The 19,116-nt window shown below is 45.2% G+C and overlaps 1 protein-coding gene across 6 annotated transcripts in view; it reads left to right on the top strand.

Annotated features, from left to right (window-relative positions):
- Positions 1-18,639, top strand: part of STIM1 (stromal interaction molecule 1) — a 235,037-nt gene extending 216,398 nt beyond the window's left edge. Inside the window, exons 8-14 of one of the 6 annotated variants that reach the window (XM_066367093.1) lie at positions 5,003-5,170; positions 5,658-5,758; positions 6,036-6,271; positions 7,929-8,021; positions 10,140-10,206; positions 12,336-12,372; positions 16,484-16,643. In XM_066367093.1, coding sequence (XP_066223190.1) covers positions 5,003-5,170; positions 5,658-5,758; positions 6,036-6,271; positions 7,929-8,021; positions 10,140-10,206; positions 12,336-12,372; positions 16,484-16,528 — 747 coding nt within the window. In that variant the 3' untranslated portion in view covers positions 16,529-16,643. Of the gene's footprint in view, positions 1-5,002; positions 5,171-5,657; positions 5,759-6,035; positions 6,272-7,928; positions 8,022-10,139; positions 10,552-12,335; positions 12,373-16,483 lie in introns of all 6 variants that reach the window. The other 5 variants (XM_066367057.1, XM_066367074.1, XM_066367103.1 and 2 more) reach the window with 5 other exon arrangements.
- Positions 18,640-19,116: the final 477 nt, after the last annotated feature.

Below are 19,116 nucleotides of genomic sequence, written 5' to 3'. Positions count from 1 at the left end.
CTCTCTCTCTCTGACTCTCTCTCTGTCTCTGTAAAAAAAAAAAAAAGATTTTTAGGTATCTTGAGGGGAAGTCTGTGTTTTTGAAGCAGGTCCACTCCTTCTTGCAATATTTTGTCTACTAAGCATTATGGAAGTATGGGAGATTTTGTCCCACTCTTTGGCCTAGCTACCTATTCTTCTATACTGCTTCTGGATTCAGTAAATACTCAATAAAGAAAACTGGATGTATGTTGGGGACCCCTTGAGTTCCAATTTGTTATATCAGTACTGTACTATCAACAGTACTAGGCCAGTTTCTCTGTGTCCCGGTGGATTCCTTCTGCTTGGACCAGACCCAATTTTCAGCCTTCACCTAGAATCATGAAATGCCTTCAGGGAAGAAAACAGATGGCAGTTTTCAACTCTGCTTAGAAAGGCTTTTTCCTCTCTGGATTTTTAGTTTATCCAGTCTTGTGGTTCTAAACCTTTGGTCTCAGGACCCTTTTACTTTTAAAAATTATTTATGACCTCGAATATTTTCATGGGGAAAAATATGTTGCTATTTACCCTGTTAGAAATTAGAACTGGGAAAACTTAAAAAAAATATTTATTAGTTAATTTAAAAGAAATATATTAAATCTCTTACATGTTAACACAAATACTTTATTTTTATGAAAAAATGATTACATTTTCCAAAGTACAAATAATTCAATGAGAAGAGTAATTTAAAAATAATTTTGCAAATATTTTTTAAGTGAGAAGAAGGGAGATAGACAGACTCCTTCATTCATCCTGACCAGGATCCACCCAGCAACCCCCATGTAGGGCTGATGCTTGAATCAGCCGAGCCATCCTCAGTACCTGAGGCCAACACTTGGGACCAACTGAGCTATCCTCAGCGCCTGGGCCAATGCTCAAACCAATCACTGGTTGTGACAGCAGAAGAGAGAGAGAAGGGGGAAAGGGAAGAGAAGAGAAGCAGATGGTTGCTTCTTATGTGTGCCCTGATTGGGGATCTAACCTGGGACGTCCTCACACTGGGTTGATGCTGTATCCACTGAGCAAACCAGCTAGGACTGTTTTTATTTTCCTCAAATATTTTTATTTTATTTTATTTTTTTATTTTTTTTTATTTATTCATTTTAGAGGAGACACAGAGAGAGAGAGAGAGAGAGAGAGACAGACAGACAGAGAGAAGAGGGGGAGGAGCAGGAAGCATCAACTCCCACATGTGCCTTGACCAGGCAAGCCCAGGGATTTGAACCGGCAACCTCAGCGTTCCAGGTCAACGTTTTATCCACTGCGCCACCACAGGCCAGGCATTTTCCCCAAATATTTTTACTGTCTGGTTTAATATGCTGCTGGATTCTTATATTAGTGTCTATATTTAATCTGTTTTGATACCACTCATCATATAGACTCTGGACAACTCTACAGTTCAATTGTGAGAGAAAAGGAGTTAAAATTGGTAAATGATTTTTTAGTTTTACTATAAAAATATTACTACTGTAGTTTGACCTTAAATATGCTCTGCCAGGGTCTTGGGATACTCAAGGATCCCTGGATCACAGTTTGAGAACTGCTGAGTCTTTATTGCTTCTATAGCTCTATGTCTGAGAAATTTTCATAATTATAATAATTTCCCTTTCAAAATTTTCATAACTTATACAGCTTTTTCCAGATGTGGTATTGGAACAGAATTATTCTTTGCCATGACCTAATAATACCTTCAATGTGGAAGTGGAAGTCAAGTGATAATAGTTTAAAGCACATAGATCAGTGGTTGTTAACTTTGCCGCATATCATAATCACATGGAGAGTGTTAAAAATTGTTTGATGCTCAAGCCAACACCAGTGAAATAAGAAGCTGGGTTACAGTCCAGATATCAGCATTTTCAAAGTTTCCCAGGTAACTCCAGTGTGTGACAGGCATAGAATAAAAGAATAGAACTGGTGAATTCTGACTTGCCCATCCTTTACCTGTTTTCTTTTTCTTCTTCACTCATTTGTTACTTGTTTGTGCAAGGTGTGTTTGTCTTTATCTCTCTGCCCCCCCCCCCCCATTTCCCATTCCCTGTTCCCTATTTTTTAGTTATTTCTCTCATTAAACAGTTTTGAGCCTGTTAGGCCTGCCCTTTTGTGTGCCTCCACAATTATCACAGGTCCCTCTATTTGCTCTCTTTTTTTTCTCTTCTCTCTCCATTCTCCCCTTCTTAGCTTACCCTATTTCTATAACTGTTTTTTGTTTTGTTTTTTTTCTGTATTTTTCTGAAGCTGGAAACGGGGAGAGACAGTCAGACAGACTCCTGCATGTGCCTGACTGGGATCCACCTGGCACGCCCACCAGGGGGCGACGCTCTGCCCACCAGGGGGCAATGCTCTGCCCCTCCGGGGCGTAGCTCTGTTGCAACCAGAGCCACTCTAGCGCCTGGGGCAGAGGCCGAGGAGCCATCCCCAGCGCCCGGGCCATCTTTGCTCCAATGGAGCCTCTGCTGTGGGAGAGGAAGAGAGAGACAGAGAGGAAGGAGAGGAGGAGGGGTGGAGAAGCAGATGGGCGCTTCTCCTGTGTGCCCTGGCTGGGAATCAAACCCGGGACTTCTGCACGCCAGGCTGACGCTCTACCACTGAGCCAACTGGCCAGGGCCTCTATAACTGTTTTTAACGTAGAACTTGATCATATACTTTGAAACTTGGTGTATTAGCCTTCTTCATTTTAAATATACAAAGGGAGGAGTGGGCCATTTTATAGTTGTTTTTCAAGAAACAAAAACTAAGTGATAATCAACCCTCTTATGGTCTAAGGAAGAAGGTGTTCTGTCTTTAATGAAGGCCTTCCCAGTCTATCTTAGGCTGTGGAGAGGATCTCAGGCCTGCTATGGGATACTTGCCACATTGGCTGGATTTGGGCATAATGAGATGGCTCTTAATCCCTTTTCTTTGGGATTCTGACCAGCTGAAAATCAGTATCTAGTTGGGGGAGTGTGGATCACTTATACTGGTCACCTGATTGAGACTGCAAGGCATCCAGTGTATGAACTGTTTGTGTGTACTTTCAGACTCTTCTCACTTGAGTGCTTTATGACTGTCTGCTTCATTGTCTGATCTTGCTAAGAAGTCAGTGACGAGATTTATGTTTACACATTGGTCCTTTCATGTCTTGGCCTCTGTTGGCAATGCCCATGTTAGGTAAAAGCATGCTTCTTGTCTTCTTGCCTTGTAGAAAGTGCCCTTCAAAGCCTATCTGCTTTGCTTGGTGGGAGAATCATAGACAAAGACTTTGGAGATCATTCAGGTCGATCCCTTTCTGGAACACCAATCGTTTGTAAGGTCTCTGTGACATGAATTCTTCACATACTTCTCATGATGGAGAACTCACTCTCTCCTGAGATAAAGTCTTTCCTCACTGAATTGAGATCTACCACAGGAAGCATAGGGTCACACAGTCAGTTGAATGATAGACTAGAGGCCAGAACCAGATTTCTGGGTTCATATTGTAGTTTCTTTCTTTCTTTATTTTATATTTTTTGCCACATTGTAATATCTTGAGATCCTAGCACAGACCCCAACTCTCAGAAAGATGATTCACTGAGCTGACCTGTGCCTCAAGAGAGCAGGGGGCCCTGGCCGGTTGGCTCAGCGGTAGAGCGTTGGCCTAGCGTGCGGAGGACCCGGGTTTGATTCCCGGCCAGGGCACATAGGAGAAGCACCCATTTGCTTCTCCACCCCTCCGCCGCGCAATCTTCTCTGTCTCTCTCTTCCCCTCCCGCAGCCGAGGCTCCATTGGAGCAAAGATGGCCCGGGCGCTGGGGATGGCTCTGTGGCCTCTGCCTCAGGCGCTAGAGTGGCTCTGGTCGCAACATGGCGACGCCCAGGATGGGCAGAGCGTCGCCCCATGGTGGGCGTGCTGGGTGGATCCCGGTCGGGCGCATGCGGGAGTCTGTCTGACTGTCTCTCCCTGTTTCCAGCTTCAGAAAAATGAAAAAAAAAAAAAAAAAAAAGAGAGAGAGAGAGAGAGAGAGAGCAGGGAAGATTGCTGAGATTGGCTGCATGACCAGTAGAGACAGCTAATATCTGGGAAAAGAGTGTTCTATTCTGGCAGCAAAATAAAATATCAGTTTGAGTTCTGGTTGATACTATGTTAGTCCCCACTTACCTGAGGTTTTGCTTTCTGCAGTTTTTGTTATTTGCTGTGAACAGCAATTCCAATATATTAAGTGGGAAATTTTAGAAATAAACAATTCATAAGTTTTAAACTGCACACCATTCTGAGTAGTTTGATGAAATCTTATGTTCTCCTGCTCCGTTCCGCCTGAGACATGAATCATCCCTTGTCTAGTGTACCTACACTGTATGTGCTACTTGCCAGATAGTCACTTAGTAGCCATATAGGTTATCAGATCAAATGTCCTGGTATTACAGTATTTTGTTCAAGTAACCTTTATTTTACTTACTAATTGCCCCAAAGTTCAAGAGTAGTAATGTTGGCAAATTGGATATGCCAGAGAGAAGCTGTGAAGTATATGTATTACAGGCATGTTTTGAAGATATTGTGGATTTGGTTCCAGACCAGTGCAATAAAGTGAGTATGGCAATAAAGCCAGCTGTAACCTTTTTGCTGGTGGAGTGTTTTGCCTTCAATTTGTAAAATACACAATGTCTGTGAAGTGCAATAAAGTGAAGTACAATAAAACAAAGTATGCCTGTGTAGGAAAAATCATAGTATATATAGGGTTTGGCACTCTCTGTGGTTTGAGGCACCCATTGAAGGTCTAGGAACTTATTCCCTGTGGATGAAGGAGATTACTGTGCTTCCTGTGTGACCTTGAGTAGGTTATTTTCCTTCTCTTAGCTTCCTTCCTTGTAAATAAATTACAGAGACTAATCCTTGCCTTTTCTCCCTCTTGGGATAATTATAAAGCTCAAATAGGATAGCAGATAAGAACTCTGAATTCTAAAGTATGATACAGAAGCATTAAAGAGGGTCATCTGAAGTAAATGGACTCGCATCCTCTTGACTGCGCAGGTTCGGGAGGCCTTGAGGAAAGCAGAGAAGGAGCTGGAATCACACAGCTCATGGTATGCTCCAGAGGCCCTTCAGAAGTGGCTGCAGTTGACACATGAGGTGGAGGTGCAGTACTACAACATTAAGAAGCAAAATGCCGAGAAGCAGCTTCTGGTGGCCAAGGAGGGGGTGAGACATGCCCTCCTGCTGCCCTCCTCTCTCCTTGCCTGCTGTCCTTTCACCTGCCCTTCTTCCTTTCTCCCTCTCCCTAGCCTTCTGTGTTATATGATATCCTGGTGCTGTGTTCTGTTTGTTTTTCTAATATGCAGCTCCTGATAATGTCCTCAAGCTTCTGGAGCAGGGAATAGGGTGTGGGGTACTGCCACCTGCCTTCTGGGAAAGATGTAGCAAGAGGAGGCAGGTAGAGGGAAGACTGTCAGCCCTGGACTGTAATGGGGGCAGAATCCTTCTGGTGCTAGGGTTTCCTCTATTTTTTTTTTCTTCCCCTACTCTTTTCCTCCCCTTGCCTTTCTATTCCCTTTCCCATTTTCTCTTCCTTTTCTTGTGCCACCTAAGCTGTGCTAAGAGGAGGGTGACCCAACCACAGAAGGCATTCCTCATTTTTTCCAGCTTCTAAATCCCTGCTCTTTTTAATCGGAGGGTCTCATCTTTGCAGGCTGAGAAGATAAAAAAGAAGAGAAACACACTCTTTGGCACCTTCCACGTGGCTCACAGCTCTTCCCTGGATGATGTGGATCACAAAATCCTAACAGCTAAGTAAGTGGCACCTGTTGCCCAGCTCTGGCGATGTCTATTCCACCCTCAGAATTTGAGGGTATACAGGGGTTCCAACCCCAATTCTGCATTTTTGTTGGTAACAGGACAGTTCTGGTCTCCTGCCCCAGCCTTTATCCAGCTTTCACCTTGCTTTTAAGTTTATGATTTAGTTTTGTTTCTTATTTACACATATCCCCTCAAGTTCCTCTACGAGGCCTTATTCCTACTGAGGATCACATCCAGCCCAGACCTGCAATTCTATTTCATCTGTCCGCAGGCAAGCTCTGAGTGAGGTGACGGCAGCGCTGCGGGAGCGCCTGCACCGCTGGCAGCAGATTGAGATCCTCTGCGGCTTCCAGATTGTCAACAACCCTGGCATCCACTCACTGGTGGCTGCCCTCAACATAGACCCCAGCTGGATGGGCAGTACACGCCCCAGCCCTGCCCACTTCATCATGACTGACGACGTGGATGACATGGATGAGGAGATTGTGTCACCCTTGTCCATGCAGTGTAAGTGACCTCTTGGGTGGGGATGAGGGAAGGAGCCTTTGGTGCACACATAGGTTGAGAAGTCATTGGCCACTGCTGTGCTTAAACAATATATGGAACAGAAACCAAAGAAGACAGTTCAACTCATGACCTTGCTTAATAAAGCAGTTTGCATCAGGATATTCCTTTATAGTTGTCCTTTCCATGGTTTGTCCTTGCTGTATGCTCTGCCTGCCCTTCTGGATCTATTGTATTAAGTATGTCTCCCTTCACTATGTGTTTTAAACACCCTCTATCTACCTCTACCCTGTCCCCATCTACCTTTATAAAAATAATCTCCTTAGTGGTTCATGATGTAAAAATGGCATTTAACTCATTTATTTTATTGCTTTTATTTATTTTAATTTTATATTCCTTAGTCTTAATTGCTAAAGTAGATGAGTGGAATGATGTCTCTTTCTCTCTGGCTTTTGTATGAAATCCCAGGAAGCAACAGTTCCTTAAAGTAATATAGCCCTAAATCCTCCAAGCCATTCTTGGAGGATTTCCAGGAGTGGTCTCCTGCACAAAGCATGTCTGGTTTTCTACCTGAACTCTTGGACTTCTCCACCCTCTGTCCTGGACTTTCCTTTCCTTCCCTTTCCTTCCCCCTTTCCTTCCCCTTTTCTCCTTCCCCCTTCCCCCTTCCTCCTTCCCCTTTCCTTTTCTTTTCCTTACCTCTTCCCCTTCCTCCCTTCCTCTCCCCCTCCCCCTTCCTCCTTCCTCCTTCAACCTTCCCCCTTCCCTTCCCTTCCTTTCCCTTCCTTTCCCTTCCTTTCCCTTCCTTTCCCTTCCTTTCCCTTCCTTTCCCTTCCTTTCCCTTCCCTTCCCTTCCCTTCCCTTCCCTTCCCTTCCCTTCCCTTCCCTTCCCTTTCCTTCCCTTCCCATGTATTTTCACTTATTGATTTGAGAGAGATAGAGAAACATCGATTTGTTGTTCCACTTATTTATGCATTCATTGGTTGATTCTTGTATGTGCCCTGACTAGAGATTGAACCCACATTCTTGGCGTATTAGGACAATGCTCTAACCAACTGAACTACCCGGCCAGAGCCCTTTCCCTTTTCTCCCCTGTGAGTGCTAACAGCTGAGTAGAGCAGAGCTGAAAGAGACAACACTCTGTGGGAATTCTTCAGTGAATGAAGGAACTTATCCTTTACTGGCCCAGTTGAGGTTTTCTCTGGATCAGAGGCTATTTTAGATAGACTAGAGCCTATGGAAAATCTGTGTTCTGGGCTCATATCCCACGGGTGCAGAAGGGATAGCAAAAAGCTGGGGCTGGGCTAGGGGCTCACTTTCCAAAATTCATATTCTTTAATCAGGCTGGATTCCAGCTCCAGACAGGATTTGTTTGTAAATTTCTTCAATGATACTTTGCCTCTGGCCAAGCCTCTTTGTCTCCTGGGTCTGATATCTTCTTAGGGCTTTTACTCAAAGGCAACAAGGTTAGGATCACTGGCTGGCAGAGCTTGATCCTTGATCTAAAGGTTTATATGTTCTCTGGGTTGGGAGGGCCCTTCATTAGCTCTGAGCTACCCACCCCTTGTCCCCAGCCCTTTCCTTATCCCATTGGTGGGCAAACCGAAGCCCTCTGTAAATCAGATTCTCTTCTCCTTTTGGCCTGGCTGTTGGACCCTAGATGCTGCCTGGTTGATGGGGCGTAGGTTCAGTGACCGCTCTCTCTGCTCAGCATCCGCCGGCTCGGATGATCAGTCCCTCTGGAAATACCCGGGTTTGAGGAGCCCCTTTGGGGCTTTTGTTTTTCCAACTTTTGGGACTAAACCAACACTCATATGCCACGGGCCCCTTCTCCTGCCTGCCTCACTCCCCTGCCTGCTTCCTCAATTCCCTAAGCACTGTCCCTACTAACTGCAGGGAGGGGTTCGGGGGTGAGAAGAATCAGCCTGCTCATATGAGGACTGGAGAGAGAATACCCATGGTGATGGAAGGCTTAGGCTTTCCCTTTTAGCCCAGCTAGACAGATGTCCTGGTGGTCCTTCCTCCAGCTGGGCTGGGATGGAAAGAGGGAAGGAAAGATCCGCCTCCTCTTTGCTCCTTTTCCTGTTTCTCCTTTTTCCTCTCTGTTTCCCCCTTTTTTCTCCCTCCTTATTCCTTGCTTCCTTTCCTCTTCCATTCTGCTTTCATGACTTGAAAGCCACCAGCCAAGAAACCCTGCCTTCACACCTCTCCATCACCATGGAATTGTGCTCTTTCTCTGGTGGCCCTTCCAAGGTTCTGCCACCCTTCTAACCTGGACCTTTCTCATATTTTTAGGGAGGAGGCAGGGTGGCCCATCTATTGGGGTAGAGGAGAAAAAACAAAGGTGTGAATTCTGTTGTCAGCTGGGCTGGGAGTGAGCCCACGGGGAATGCTCTAGCACATTCCTGAGTTTCCTGGTGCCCACATAGCCCTTCAGTGTCATGGTAGCCATTATTTTCCAAGAGCCCAATTTGTAGCATTGACCTGAGAGCTGGTTCTTTGTTGTTAGATGCTTATTAGAGAAACTTGGGAAGTAAAGAGAGTAAGTATGAGCACAAAAAAGGCATCTATAGCCACACCATATTTGAGCATCTTTTCTTTTGGTCTTTTTGTGAAATTTTAAAGTATTTTTTATGTGGTCAAAATAATGATAACCACTACCATTTATTAGTGCCATAAACTGTGTCAGGTACTTTAAATACATTATGTTGAAGCCTTACAACCACCTTGCAGGATTTTATATATTGGGCATTAAAATAGGGGTGTCAGTTGCTCAAGGTCACACAGCTAGAAGTAGAAAGGCCTGGTTTCAAACACTAGTCTTTTATATTCTATAGCTCAAGTTATTTCTTTTACATAAAATTTTGTGTCCTTTTGTTTTCCCTGAGGATTTTTGTGTGTGTGTGTGTGTGTGTGTGTGTGTGTGTGTGTGTGACAGAGACAGAGAGAGGGACAGATAGGTACAGACAGACAGGAAGGGAGAGAGATGAGAAGCATCAATTCTTCATTGCAGCTCCTTAGTTGTTCACTGATTGCTTTCTCATATGTGCCTTGACCGGGGGCTACAGCAGAGTGAGTGACCCCTTGCTCAAGCCAGTGACCTTGAGCTCAAGCTAGCAACTTTGGGCTTCAATCCAGTGGCCAAGGGGTCATGTCTATGATCCCATGCTCAAGCAAGTGACCCCACACACAAGCTGGTGAGCCCGTGCTCAAGTCAGATGAGCCATGCTCAAGCAAGTGACCTCGAGGTTTCGAACCGGGATCCTCTGTGTCCCAGTCTGATGCTCTATCCACTGTGCCACCACCTGGTCAGGCTTAATGAGCATTTTTCTATGTGTTTAAAATCTTTTCATAAACAGCATTTTTAATAGGTATACAGTCTCCCAGCAACTAGATATATTATCATTTTTCTAGTGTTCCACCTTTATGTTTGCTTTCATGCAATTATTAATGATGTGATGACCATGTTTGTGTATAACTCTTTGTCTAAACTATGAATTATTTCCTGAAGTTGGCTTTCTAAAAAAGGCTGGTTCTTAGTGCTCTCCCAAACCTTGTCCCAAACCCCTTTCCTACCTTGTCCTGCCTGTGTCCTCCCCCTAACTGCCTTGTCATTTCCCGTTATAATAATGTTGGCCTTAGATCTCTTTCCATTGGAATTGCCACTAAAACTGACCTGGGCACCTCATCTTCAATCTCCCCTTTTAGGACCCCTGGTGGGAGGTTTGGGGGAAGAGGTGCCCCATTCTTCAGACTGGGCACTAGTGGCCCAGAGTAGTCTCCAGCAAGCATTTCTCTGTGGTCGGACCTGCTTGCCTGCCAGCCCAAAGGAGGCTGGACCTTCCTTACACTGTCTTCTCTCTCCTTGCAGCCCCAAGCCTGCAGAGCAGTGTCCGGCAGCGCCTGACGGAGCCACAGCATGGCCTGGGATCTCAGAGGTTGGTAGAGGGTGAGGCTGGCCACTTCTTGACAAGCCGGGTATCTCTGCGGCGAATGCGCAGCCTTTCGTCTGGACAGTCTTTCAGTTCTGAAGGCCACGGGACCAGCTCTCCATCTGCCTCTGTTTCTTCTTCCTGCTCCTCTACCACCAATACCACCACTACCATCACCACCACCACCAACACCACCAACACCACCACCTCCACCTCCTCCTCCACCACCATCCATGTCCACCCTGTTTATTACCACCAAAGCACTTCCTATTTCCTCCAGATGGAGTCCTACCCTGACTCACCCACTTGTGACAGCACCGCAGTGATTCCTGGGCATTCAGAGAGCTTGGGGTATCAGCTGTCTCTCTTCTCTTCCTTTCTTCCCTTGCCTCCCTTTCTGCTGCCTTTACCCTGGCCTCTGCCTGCTGACTGGTCAGCTGTGGGGGTGGGTGCAGTGGGGCATCTTGTCCTGTCCTTTCCCAGCCCTGGACTCCTTAAGGTCGGCCTAACTCCCTCTACCTTTCTTCCCTTCTGTGTTTGGGGTTTGCTCTAACCCCCTCCCTCATGGGCCCATAGCACTTTTGCCTAAACTCTGCACTTTTACATCCGCTATCTCAGTGGTGTCCTCATTTCCTTTACTTCTTCAACATTTATTAATATCTACTCGGTGCATGAGGATTCATAGATGATAGGATACAGTCCTAACCATCAAGAATTACATTCTGAACTGGGAGAGGTGTATAAATAATTATGGAACAATTTTCTAAGTGCTATGGGAGCATTGAGGAGGGAGTGACTAACAGTGGGTACTTGCGTGGAACACTTAACAAAAGAGATGACATTTGTGCTAACATCCTTTGTACAGTAAAAGGAGAAAATGTATTCTAGGCTGAGGAAACATTATGTGCAGATGGAGATTCAAGAGAATCTGAGAGTTGTGGTGAGAACACTGGATATGTGTTGGTCGGAAGGGGTAGCAAATTAGGCTAGAATGATGAAAGGCTCTGAATGGCGAGGGGCTCTGTCCGTTACCCTTGAAGATGTGGAGAACTGGAAAGGAGTTTCTACATTGAAGTTAATTGGTCAGATTTGCATTTTAGAAATAATATGCTAGTGGCCTACGTAAAGGAAAGGAGGAGACAACAGGAAGTCATTGTAGTAAAGCACTAGAGGAGGTAACAAGGTCTTGGGATGGAAAGGAGAGGATTAATTTGGTAACTGGCTGTGAAGGGTGAAGGAGAGGGAGGAGTCTGTGATGACACCTGGGTTTCTAGCTTGGATGACTGAGTGGATATATGCTTCATGGAATTAGGGAACAGAAGAGGCTAATTAGGGGTTTTGGACAAGAAAGGTTTATAGGTGGGGCAGGCATTAAAACAGTCATTTTTAGAGTAGGAAGTTAAAACCCTAAAAGGTTAAGTAGTTTTCCCCAGGTCCCATAGCTAATTAGGAGCAGAACATAGACTAGAAGATGGTTTTCTATTCTAGGACACTCTGTTGGATATTTTTGACCTTCCATAAGGTTTCAGTAAGTGAACGGTATAAGAACTGGTAAGAAGGCTTTCTCCCACAGCTTAGTCTGGAAGTTGTAGGGACTTGTCCTGCTGATACCTCAAGATGATAGTCTAGGGTCAGAGATAGTAGCCTGACCTTGTCTGGAATAAGCTTAGGGGACCCTCAGAAAGCCCCTCTCCTCTGGAAGAACCTCTCATCTATGAAATTGTGACCATGGTCCAGTTCTGGCCTCCGGGCTGCAGCCTGCTTTCCCAGTTGCTTCATTTGGTCCTGCCTCACTGTGGATACCAATCTTTCTAGCTCTGTGCCTTGAGCCTCTGAATAGTTATCCTTGAGGGCTGTTCCTTTTTCTTTTACAAAGAAACTGTCTTTACTAGCATTATCACTCAGCAAAACTGCTCATCTTCATTGTCATCCTCATTTTCATCCAAAAGCCTAGGCAGAGAGATTGCCCCTCCCAAAATGGACGGAGAGGACTGAATTGGTTTGGGGACACTAGGAGATGCTGTGAATCTCATGCTCCAAGGCCTAAGCTGAGGCCAGTGGCAACGGTGGGTGGGGCGGTACCTGCATACACCTGGCCTGTTCACTACTCAATTTTCTTTTGCACCATGCACCAGAGGATCATCTCTAAAGGCAAACAGGCTCTCTAGTAAGGTTAGTAGCTGGGGATGGGAGCCCAAGGCAGCCCAGCCTTTGGGGTGGGACACCCCTGGCCTGAATTGTCTCAAAGATTAGGGAGGGAAGGTGAGTTTGCTTCAGTGGACTTTGTCCCTCCTACATTTACCTAGGCTTCCTCCAGGTCCTTTTCTTGCTTTGCAGTGTCAGCTTTTAGTTGATGAGGAAGGCAGAGAAAAATGGGAATCATGACCAAATGGGGTTGTGGGCCTGAAGGAGAGAATCTAGGAAGGCCCTAACCCTTTGTTCTCTCTTCCCTGGCATTAGAAAGGTAGGCTTCTAGATCCTTACCTCCTCAGCCTAGAGGGCCCCATTCCCAGTGTAGCTATTCCTCAGAACTTGCAACCATGGTTGGTGTTGCTCCCTGTGTGTAGAAAAGGCAGGATATGGAGAAGATCATCTTAGGACTTACAGAAACAAGGGCACATTTAGACAGAAGCAAGGACAGCATCAGATGTTATGAAACCAAATATGCCCTGGCAGTTGGCTCAGTGGTAGAGCATTGGCCTGGCATGTGGAAGAGCATTGGCCTGGTTTGATTCTCAGTCAGGTGAAGTGACTATATGCTTCTCTACCCTTCCTTCTCCTCCTTCTCTCTCCCTCTCTCCCTCCTGCAGCCATGGCTCCAAGTTCGAGTGACTTGGCCCCGGGCGCTGAGGATGGCTACATGGCCTCACCTCAGGTGCTAAAGTGGCTCAGTTGCTAAGCAGTGGAGCAGTGGCCCCAGATGGGCAGAGCATTGCCCCCTAGTGGGCTTGCTGGGTGAATCCTGGTTGGGGCGCATGCAGGAGTCTATCTCTCTGCCTCCCTGCCTTTAAATTTAATATTTAAAACAAAACAAAACCAATCTATCTATCTATCTATCTATATATAGATAGATAGATAGATAGATAGATTGGTTTTGTTTTGTTTTATATATATAGATAGATATATATATAGATATATATATATAGATATAAAGTTCTGTCCGTTTTTGGAATAAAACAAAATACAAATTTTTCTTACAGTCAACAAACTTTATTAAATAATATAATTGCCATTATTATTAAAGATTTCTTGCCAGCGTGAGGGCAATTTGTATATCCCATTTTTGAAAAATGTTTTATCTTTTGATGTGAAAAATTGAACCAGTGCTTGTTTGATATCTTCTTCATTTTTGAATTTTTTGCCCTTCAAAAAATCTTGTAAGGACAAAAACAAGTGATAGTCGGAGGGTGCTAAGTCCAGGGAATATTGTGGATGCGACAGAATTTCCCAGCCTAGTTCTGCAATATTTGATGAGTCCCCAAAGCAGCATGTGGCCTGGCATTATCATGATGCAGTATGATGTTCTTCCTATTGAACATTGCCGGCCTCTTTTCTTGGACTGCTGTCTTTAAATTATCCAGTTGCTGACAATACTTCTTCGAATTGAGCTTTTCATTTGGTTTTAAAAGCTCATAATGTATTGGTCCTTGAATGTCCCACCATATACACAACATTCTCTTATTCAGAGTCAAATTTGGTTTAGAGGTGGAAGGGCTAGGTTTTCTGGGTTCACAATATGCCCTTTTCCTTACAATGTTTCCGTAGGTAATCCACTTTTCATCCCCAGTTATCATCCAGTTCAAGAAGGGCTCAATTTTGTTCTGAGCAAGCAGAGATGTGCATATGACGACTTGATCATCCAAATTCTTCTGACTTAATTCATGTGGCACCCATCTTGAATATTTCCACACCAATCCTATCTTCTGAATATGGTCTGAAATGGTTTGCTGAGCTGAATTAAGCCTTTCTGCGATCTCCGATGTTGTCAGAAAAGGATCTTGCTCCAACATGGTCTTAACAACATCGTCATCGATCAAAGATGGCCGCCCAGAACATGGCTTATCAGAAAGGTCGAAATCACCTGTTTCGAATTTTTCGAGCCATCTTCTGCATGTCCTATCAGAAACTGTACCTTCACCCAACACTTTCAATAAATTTCTACATGCTTCTGTAGCATTTCTTCCTTGTTGAAATTCGTAAAAATTACAGTGGCGTAAATGAACTTTATCAGTAGCCATGGGTACACTATCGCTTCACACATAAGACTAACGTGAATCAACTGTTTTATTTGCTACGTCAGTATGTATACATTACGTGATAAAAATAGAGAGGCACACATGCACCAAATAAACATGTGCTTACATGTCGAAACTTGTTGTGATAGAAACGGACAGAACTTTCTGGTAGACCTGATATATATATATGAGACCAAATATTGGTAAACACTGGAGTATGTGGCTGAAACAGTATTTGTAGAATGCGAGTTGGAGCTGGAATTGTTTTTCACTCTCCCCTGTCTCTAGGAAGGTACTGACTCATGGGGTGGCTGCTTTGTTAATTGTTTCCTATTGAGAATTAAACCTACAGGGCAGAACAAAAATAGGGTTACAGTTATTCCTATGGAAAATAATATAATAATTAAAAAATAATAATATAAGAATAAACTCTGTGATTCTCATACTCGCAATATAAACTTAGTTTTGCCCACCACTGTGTAATAACTATGAGCCAGCCTCCTGCTTTTGCCTATTTTGGGGGTCTGGAACCCCTTCTAATTTTTGACCCACAAACCTACTTCTTTCCAGGTCATATAGTGCTCTCCTTTCCCACTCCTGACACTTTCCCTTTGTCTTCCTGACGTGGATGTTAAAGCATTTCCCTTAGCCTACTCCTCTGCCTCTTCTGTGGGTTCTCAGGCCTCTGGGAGAGCAGAAGGAAGGTTCAGGGATTGGCAGGGGGCTCTCATGTGTAACCTTTTTTCTATAGAGGCAGAAGTAATGGCATCTAGACTTGGTTCATGGCCTTCTTAGGAATTGCCAGCATCTAAAAGAACTAGCCTGTGTGTGTGTGCATGTCCAGTGTGCAGTGCCATGTCCCCATAACTCAGCCTTGCAAAGAAGCCTCTGTGACTGGCCCACATATGGGTCTTTCAGCTTGACTGTCCTCATCATCTTCATTCCCACAATTCTTGCTACATTTCCAAATGCTTTGCCAATAGATTTGATCCTCCAGTCTTGCAAGGCAATTGAATTGGTATTATTATCTTCATTTGGCCCAAATTGAGGACCTGCATAATTCGATGACTTGTTCAAACCTGAGGCAGAGATGGAAATTGAATCAAACCTTATTATATCTAGTGTGCAGCTCTTCTGAACCACTGTTCCTTAAAGGCCAACATCCTGTCTTTTCTGCACCTTCCTCCATTCTCCTTGTCAGTAGCACTTTGAAAAAAACCCCACCCTTCCTGCTGCCAACAGACTTTGGTTTGAACTCTGAGACAGTTCTCTCTAACCCCCTTTGAATCCTGTGAGAGGGTTAGAAGAGGCAGCATCCTGGCCTTTTGGGGTGGGTGAGAGATTGTTTGCAAGGCTGTTCTAACCATCTCCTCCCCAGCCTGGGTCAGGCTCCCTTACTGCATGTGCCCTGTTTCTTGGGGCCTGGCCCAGAGAGGGTATGACAGGAGTAAGTTTGGGAGGAAGGCATGGAAAATAGTGACTCAGAGCAAGGTTCTGTGTTAGCTTAGGGTTGAGTCCTGGGATATCTAGCCAGCTATGGGAAAGCAGAGATGTCATTGAGGAGGATGCCTGTGGGGATTGAAGCCTGCAGTTGCCCTAGTTTAGGACCTGGCCATTCATTAGGGGTGGCACCCAGGCATTAGAAAGCCCTTTCTGTCTGACAGATGATGGTATAATGACATTTGTTTTTGCTTCTTGTTGTCTGTCTCTTCTTTCCCATCACTATTCCCCTTCCTCTTTTTCTTCCCTTGGTCCTGCTTCTCCTTTTGCATTTCTTCTTCCCCAATGCTATTCTCTTCTCCAATTTATCCCCATTCCCTATCTCTCCCTCCTCTCTCATCCTGTATTTATGACCTATGCATCTTCCTTCTGTTTTTCATTCTTTTTCCCACATGCCTGTTCATCCTATTTCATCTCTCCTGTTCTTCTCTTTACCCTATTTTCATATCCTGTCCTTTCTTTTCATGTTTTCTTTCTCTCTTCTTCAAAATTTCTCCTGCTCCCTTTCCTGTATATGTTCCTTTCTTCCTCTATGTCCCTTCTTACAGGGATTTGACCCATTCCGATTCGGAGTCCTCCCTCCACATGAGTGACCGCCAGCGTATGGCCCTCAAGCCTCCTCAGATGGTCCGTGCTGCAGATGAAGCTCTCAATGCCATGACTTCCAATGGCAGCCACCGGCTGATTGAGGGGGTCCACCCAGCATCTGTGGTGGAGAAACTGCCTGACAGCCCGGACCTGGCCAAGAAGGCACTGGCGCTGAACCATGGGCTGGACAAGGCCCACAGCCTGATGGAATTGAGCCCCTCAGCCCCACCGGGTGGCTCTCCACCTTTGGATTCTTCCCATTCTTACAGCCCCAGTTCCCCAGACCCAGACATGCCATTTCCTGTTGGGGACAGCCGAGCCCTGCAGGCCAGCCGAAATACACGCATTCCCCACCTGGCTGGCAAGAAGGCTGTGGCTGAGGAGGATAATGGCTCCATTGGTGAGGAGGCAGACTCTAGCCCAGGCCGGAAGAAGTTTCCCCTCAAAATCTTTAAGAAGCCTCTTAAGAAGTAGGCTTAAGGGTGGCAGTGGCAGGACAGCTTGTCCTTCCCTGGTCTTCTGCCTCCCCTTCCCTGCCTTCCAAGATACCTGGCCCGTAGAGTGAGGCATGGGAGGGGTTGGCCCAGGGTCCTGGGCACTGTAGATACCTGCCCCCTCATTCTTGGGTCCTCCAACATTATTTATTAACTGACCACCAAAGCCTGCCTGTCCTGCCTCCCTCCCAACCATGGGCTGCTGCTATCACTTCCTCTCCACTTCAGTGCATGTCTTAGTTGCTGTCCCCTCAGCTACTAGCTCCACCTCTGAGGTCCAGCTTCTGTCTCTGCTGTTCCGGTTTTGAGGTTTGGTTTCTTGTTTTTCTATCTCCTGCTTTCAGGCTTCTCCCTCCCCCTGTTCCCCAAGTTTACCTAGCATCTAAGGGGGAAGATAGGAGGAGTAACTTCTGACACCTGTGCCTCAGATCTGTTCCACCTCACCTATGATGGTTCTCTTTGCCCCAAACTGAGCTAGGGCCTAATATACTGCTCACAAAAATTAGGGAATATTTAAAAATAAATATGAACGGATAAAAAGAAGCATTTGATTTTTTTTTTTTTTATTAAACAAGAACATCAGAAAAGCAAACAAGTCAAAGCAAGTTGTTCGATTATGCTAATGAGTTGCAAAACCAATTTTTATTTTATTGGTGAAAATGCACTATACAAAATGCTAAAAGTACTGGGGTATCTGCACGTTCCCTGATCCCCTACTTTTTGTGAGAAGAATATTTGAGGTTTGCTTTTTGGGAGTGGTGGGTCAGAGGAAACCTCGACCTGGAGCTCAGTCAGGCCTCCAGGAGTTCATGGCAGAGTGAAACCAACTCCCAGAGAACAAGCCACTAAGGAGTTCTGAAGAGAGGCCAGGCTAAGGGATAGGTTGGGAGAGACATCTCTTAGTTGGAGGATGAGTAGATGTCAGAGTTTTGTGTTACAAGGTAGTCACCTTTTCTCTCTTCTCTCACCCATACGTGTCTCTTTCTTATCCCTGCTCTCCCACACCACAGGAGCGTTTGTCTATAAGAGGTGCTGCCCAGTGCTCCGCAAGCATCAGTATCCTGGGGCTCAGGACAGTTGGCTTCCCTGGCCATGGGAGCCTCAGTTATGAAACAGGACTCTAATGGGGCCCTAGAGCAGTTGGGCAGGATGTTATTGCATTTGAACCAAAAGACAGTTTAAAATTGAAAAAAAAAATCTGAAGTTCCCAAGTGCCTGCACCACATACTCCCCTCATCAGACCCCATTTTCATGTTATTGCATACTCTGGGCCAGAGGCTCAAAAAGGACACAGCTGATTTAGGGACAGGGGTGGCTAAGGAAGGCAGTGTAGGTGAAGGTGGCTATGTGACCACTTCCCCCCACCCTTCCTACCCACTAGACAACTCTCTCCCTAAGCTATTTTTGCTATGGCTGTAAAGGTATTTCCCCTTTGCCTCAACTCCCTGACATGCCTTTGCTCTGGGATCCTATTTTGGGCCTGGGGTGTGGACACCTGGGGCTGGTCTTAGGAGGGGGCTAGGCTGCAGACTGCCTTGTACCCCTGGATACCCTAACAGGGGTTTTTCTGTGTTATTTCATAAGACTCTTTGAAGTTCAATAAAGCATGTAGGAGATTTTAACCTCTGCTGGCTTTGACTCTCATGGTGTTCTCTGAGCTCTTTGTGGCATAGCAGACAGGATGAGGAAGAGACTATTTCTGCTCTGTCAAGGGAATATGAAACTAATACACATACCCAAAAGCTCTCTGGGTAGAGTTACTAGGTGAAATACTAGATGCCCAGTTAAATTTCAATTTCAGATAAACAATAACATTTAGTATAACTATGTCCCATGCAATATTTGGGACACATTATTTTTATTTACTAAATCTAGCAACCCTATCTCTGGGTCATTTTTACCCTACCTATCGTGTAGTTTCACTATGACTAATAACGTAGAATTACTTCACAGGTTAACAAACAAGTGTTGGTGAGGATGTGGAGAAAAGGTTGTGCACTGTTGGTGGGAACACAGATTGGTGCAGCTGCTATGGAAAACAGATAGAGGGTCTTCAAAAAATTTAAAATGAAGCTGCTTTATGACCCAGCAGTTCCACT

This window comes from Saccopteryx leptura, chromosome 1 (genome assembly GCF_036850995.1).
Source record: "Saccopteryx leptura isolate mSacLep1 chromosome 1, mSacLep1_pri_phased_curated, whole genome shotgun sequence".
NCBI lineage: Eukaryota > Metazoa > Chordata > Mammalia > Chiroptera > Emballonuridae > Saccopteryx > Saccopteryx leptura.
The sequence above is the reverse complement of the archived record's forward strand: the minus strand, read 5'-3'. Positions and strand labels throughout refer to the sequence as shown.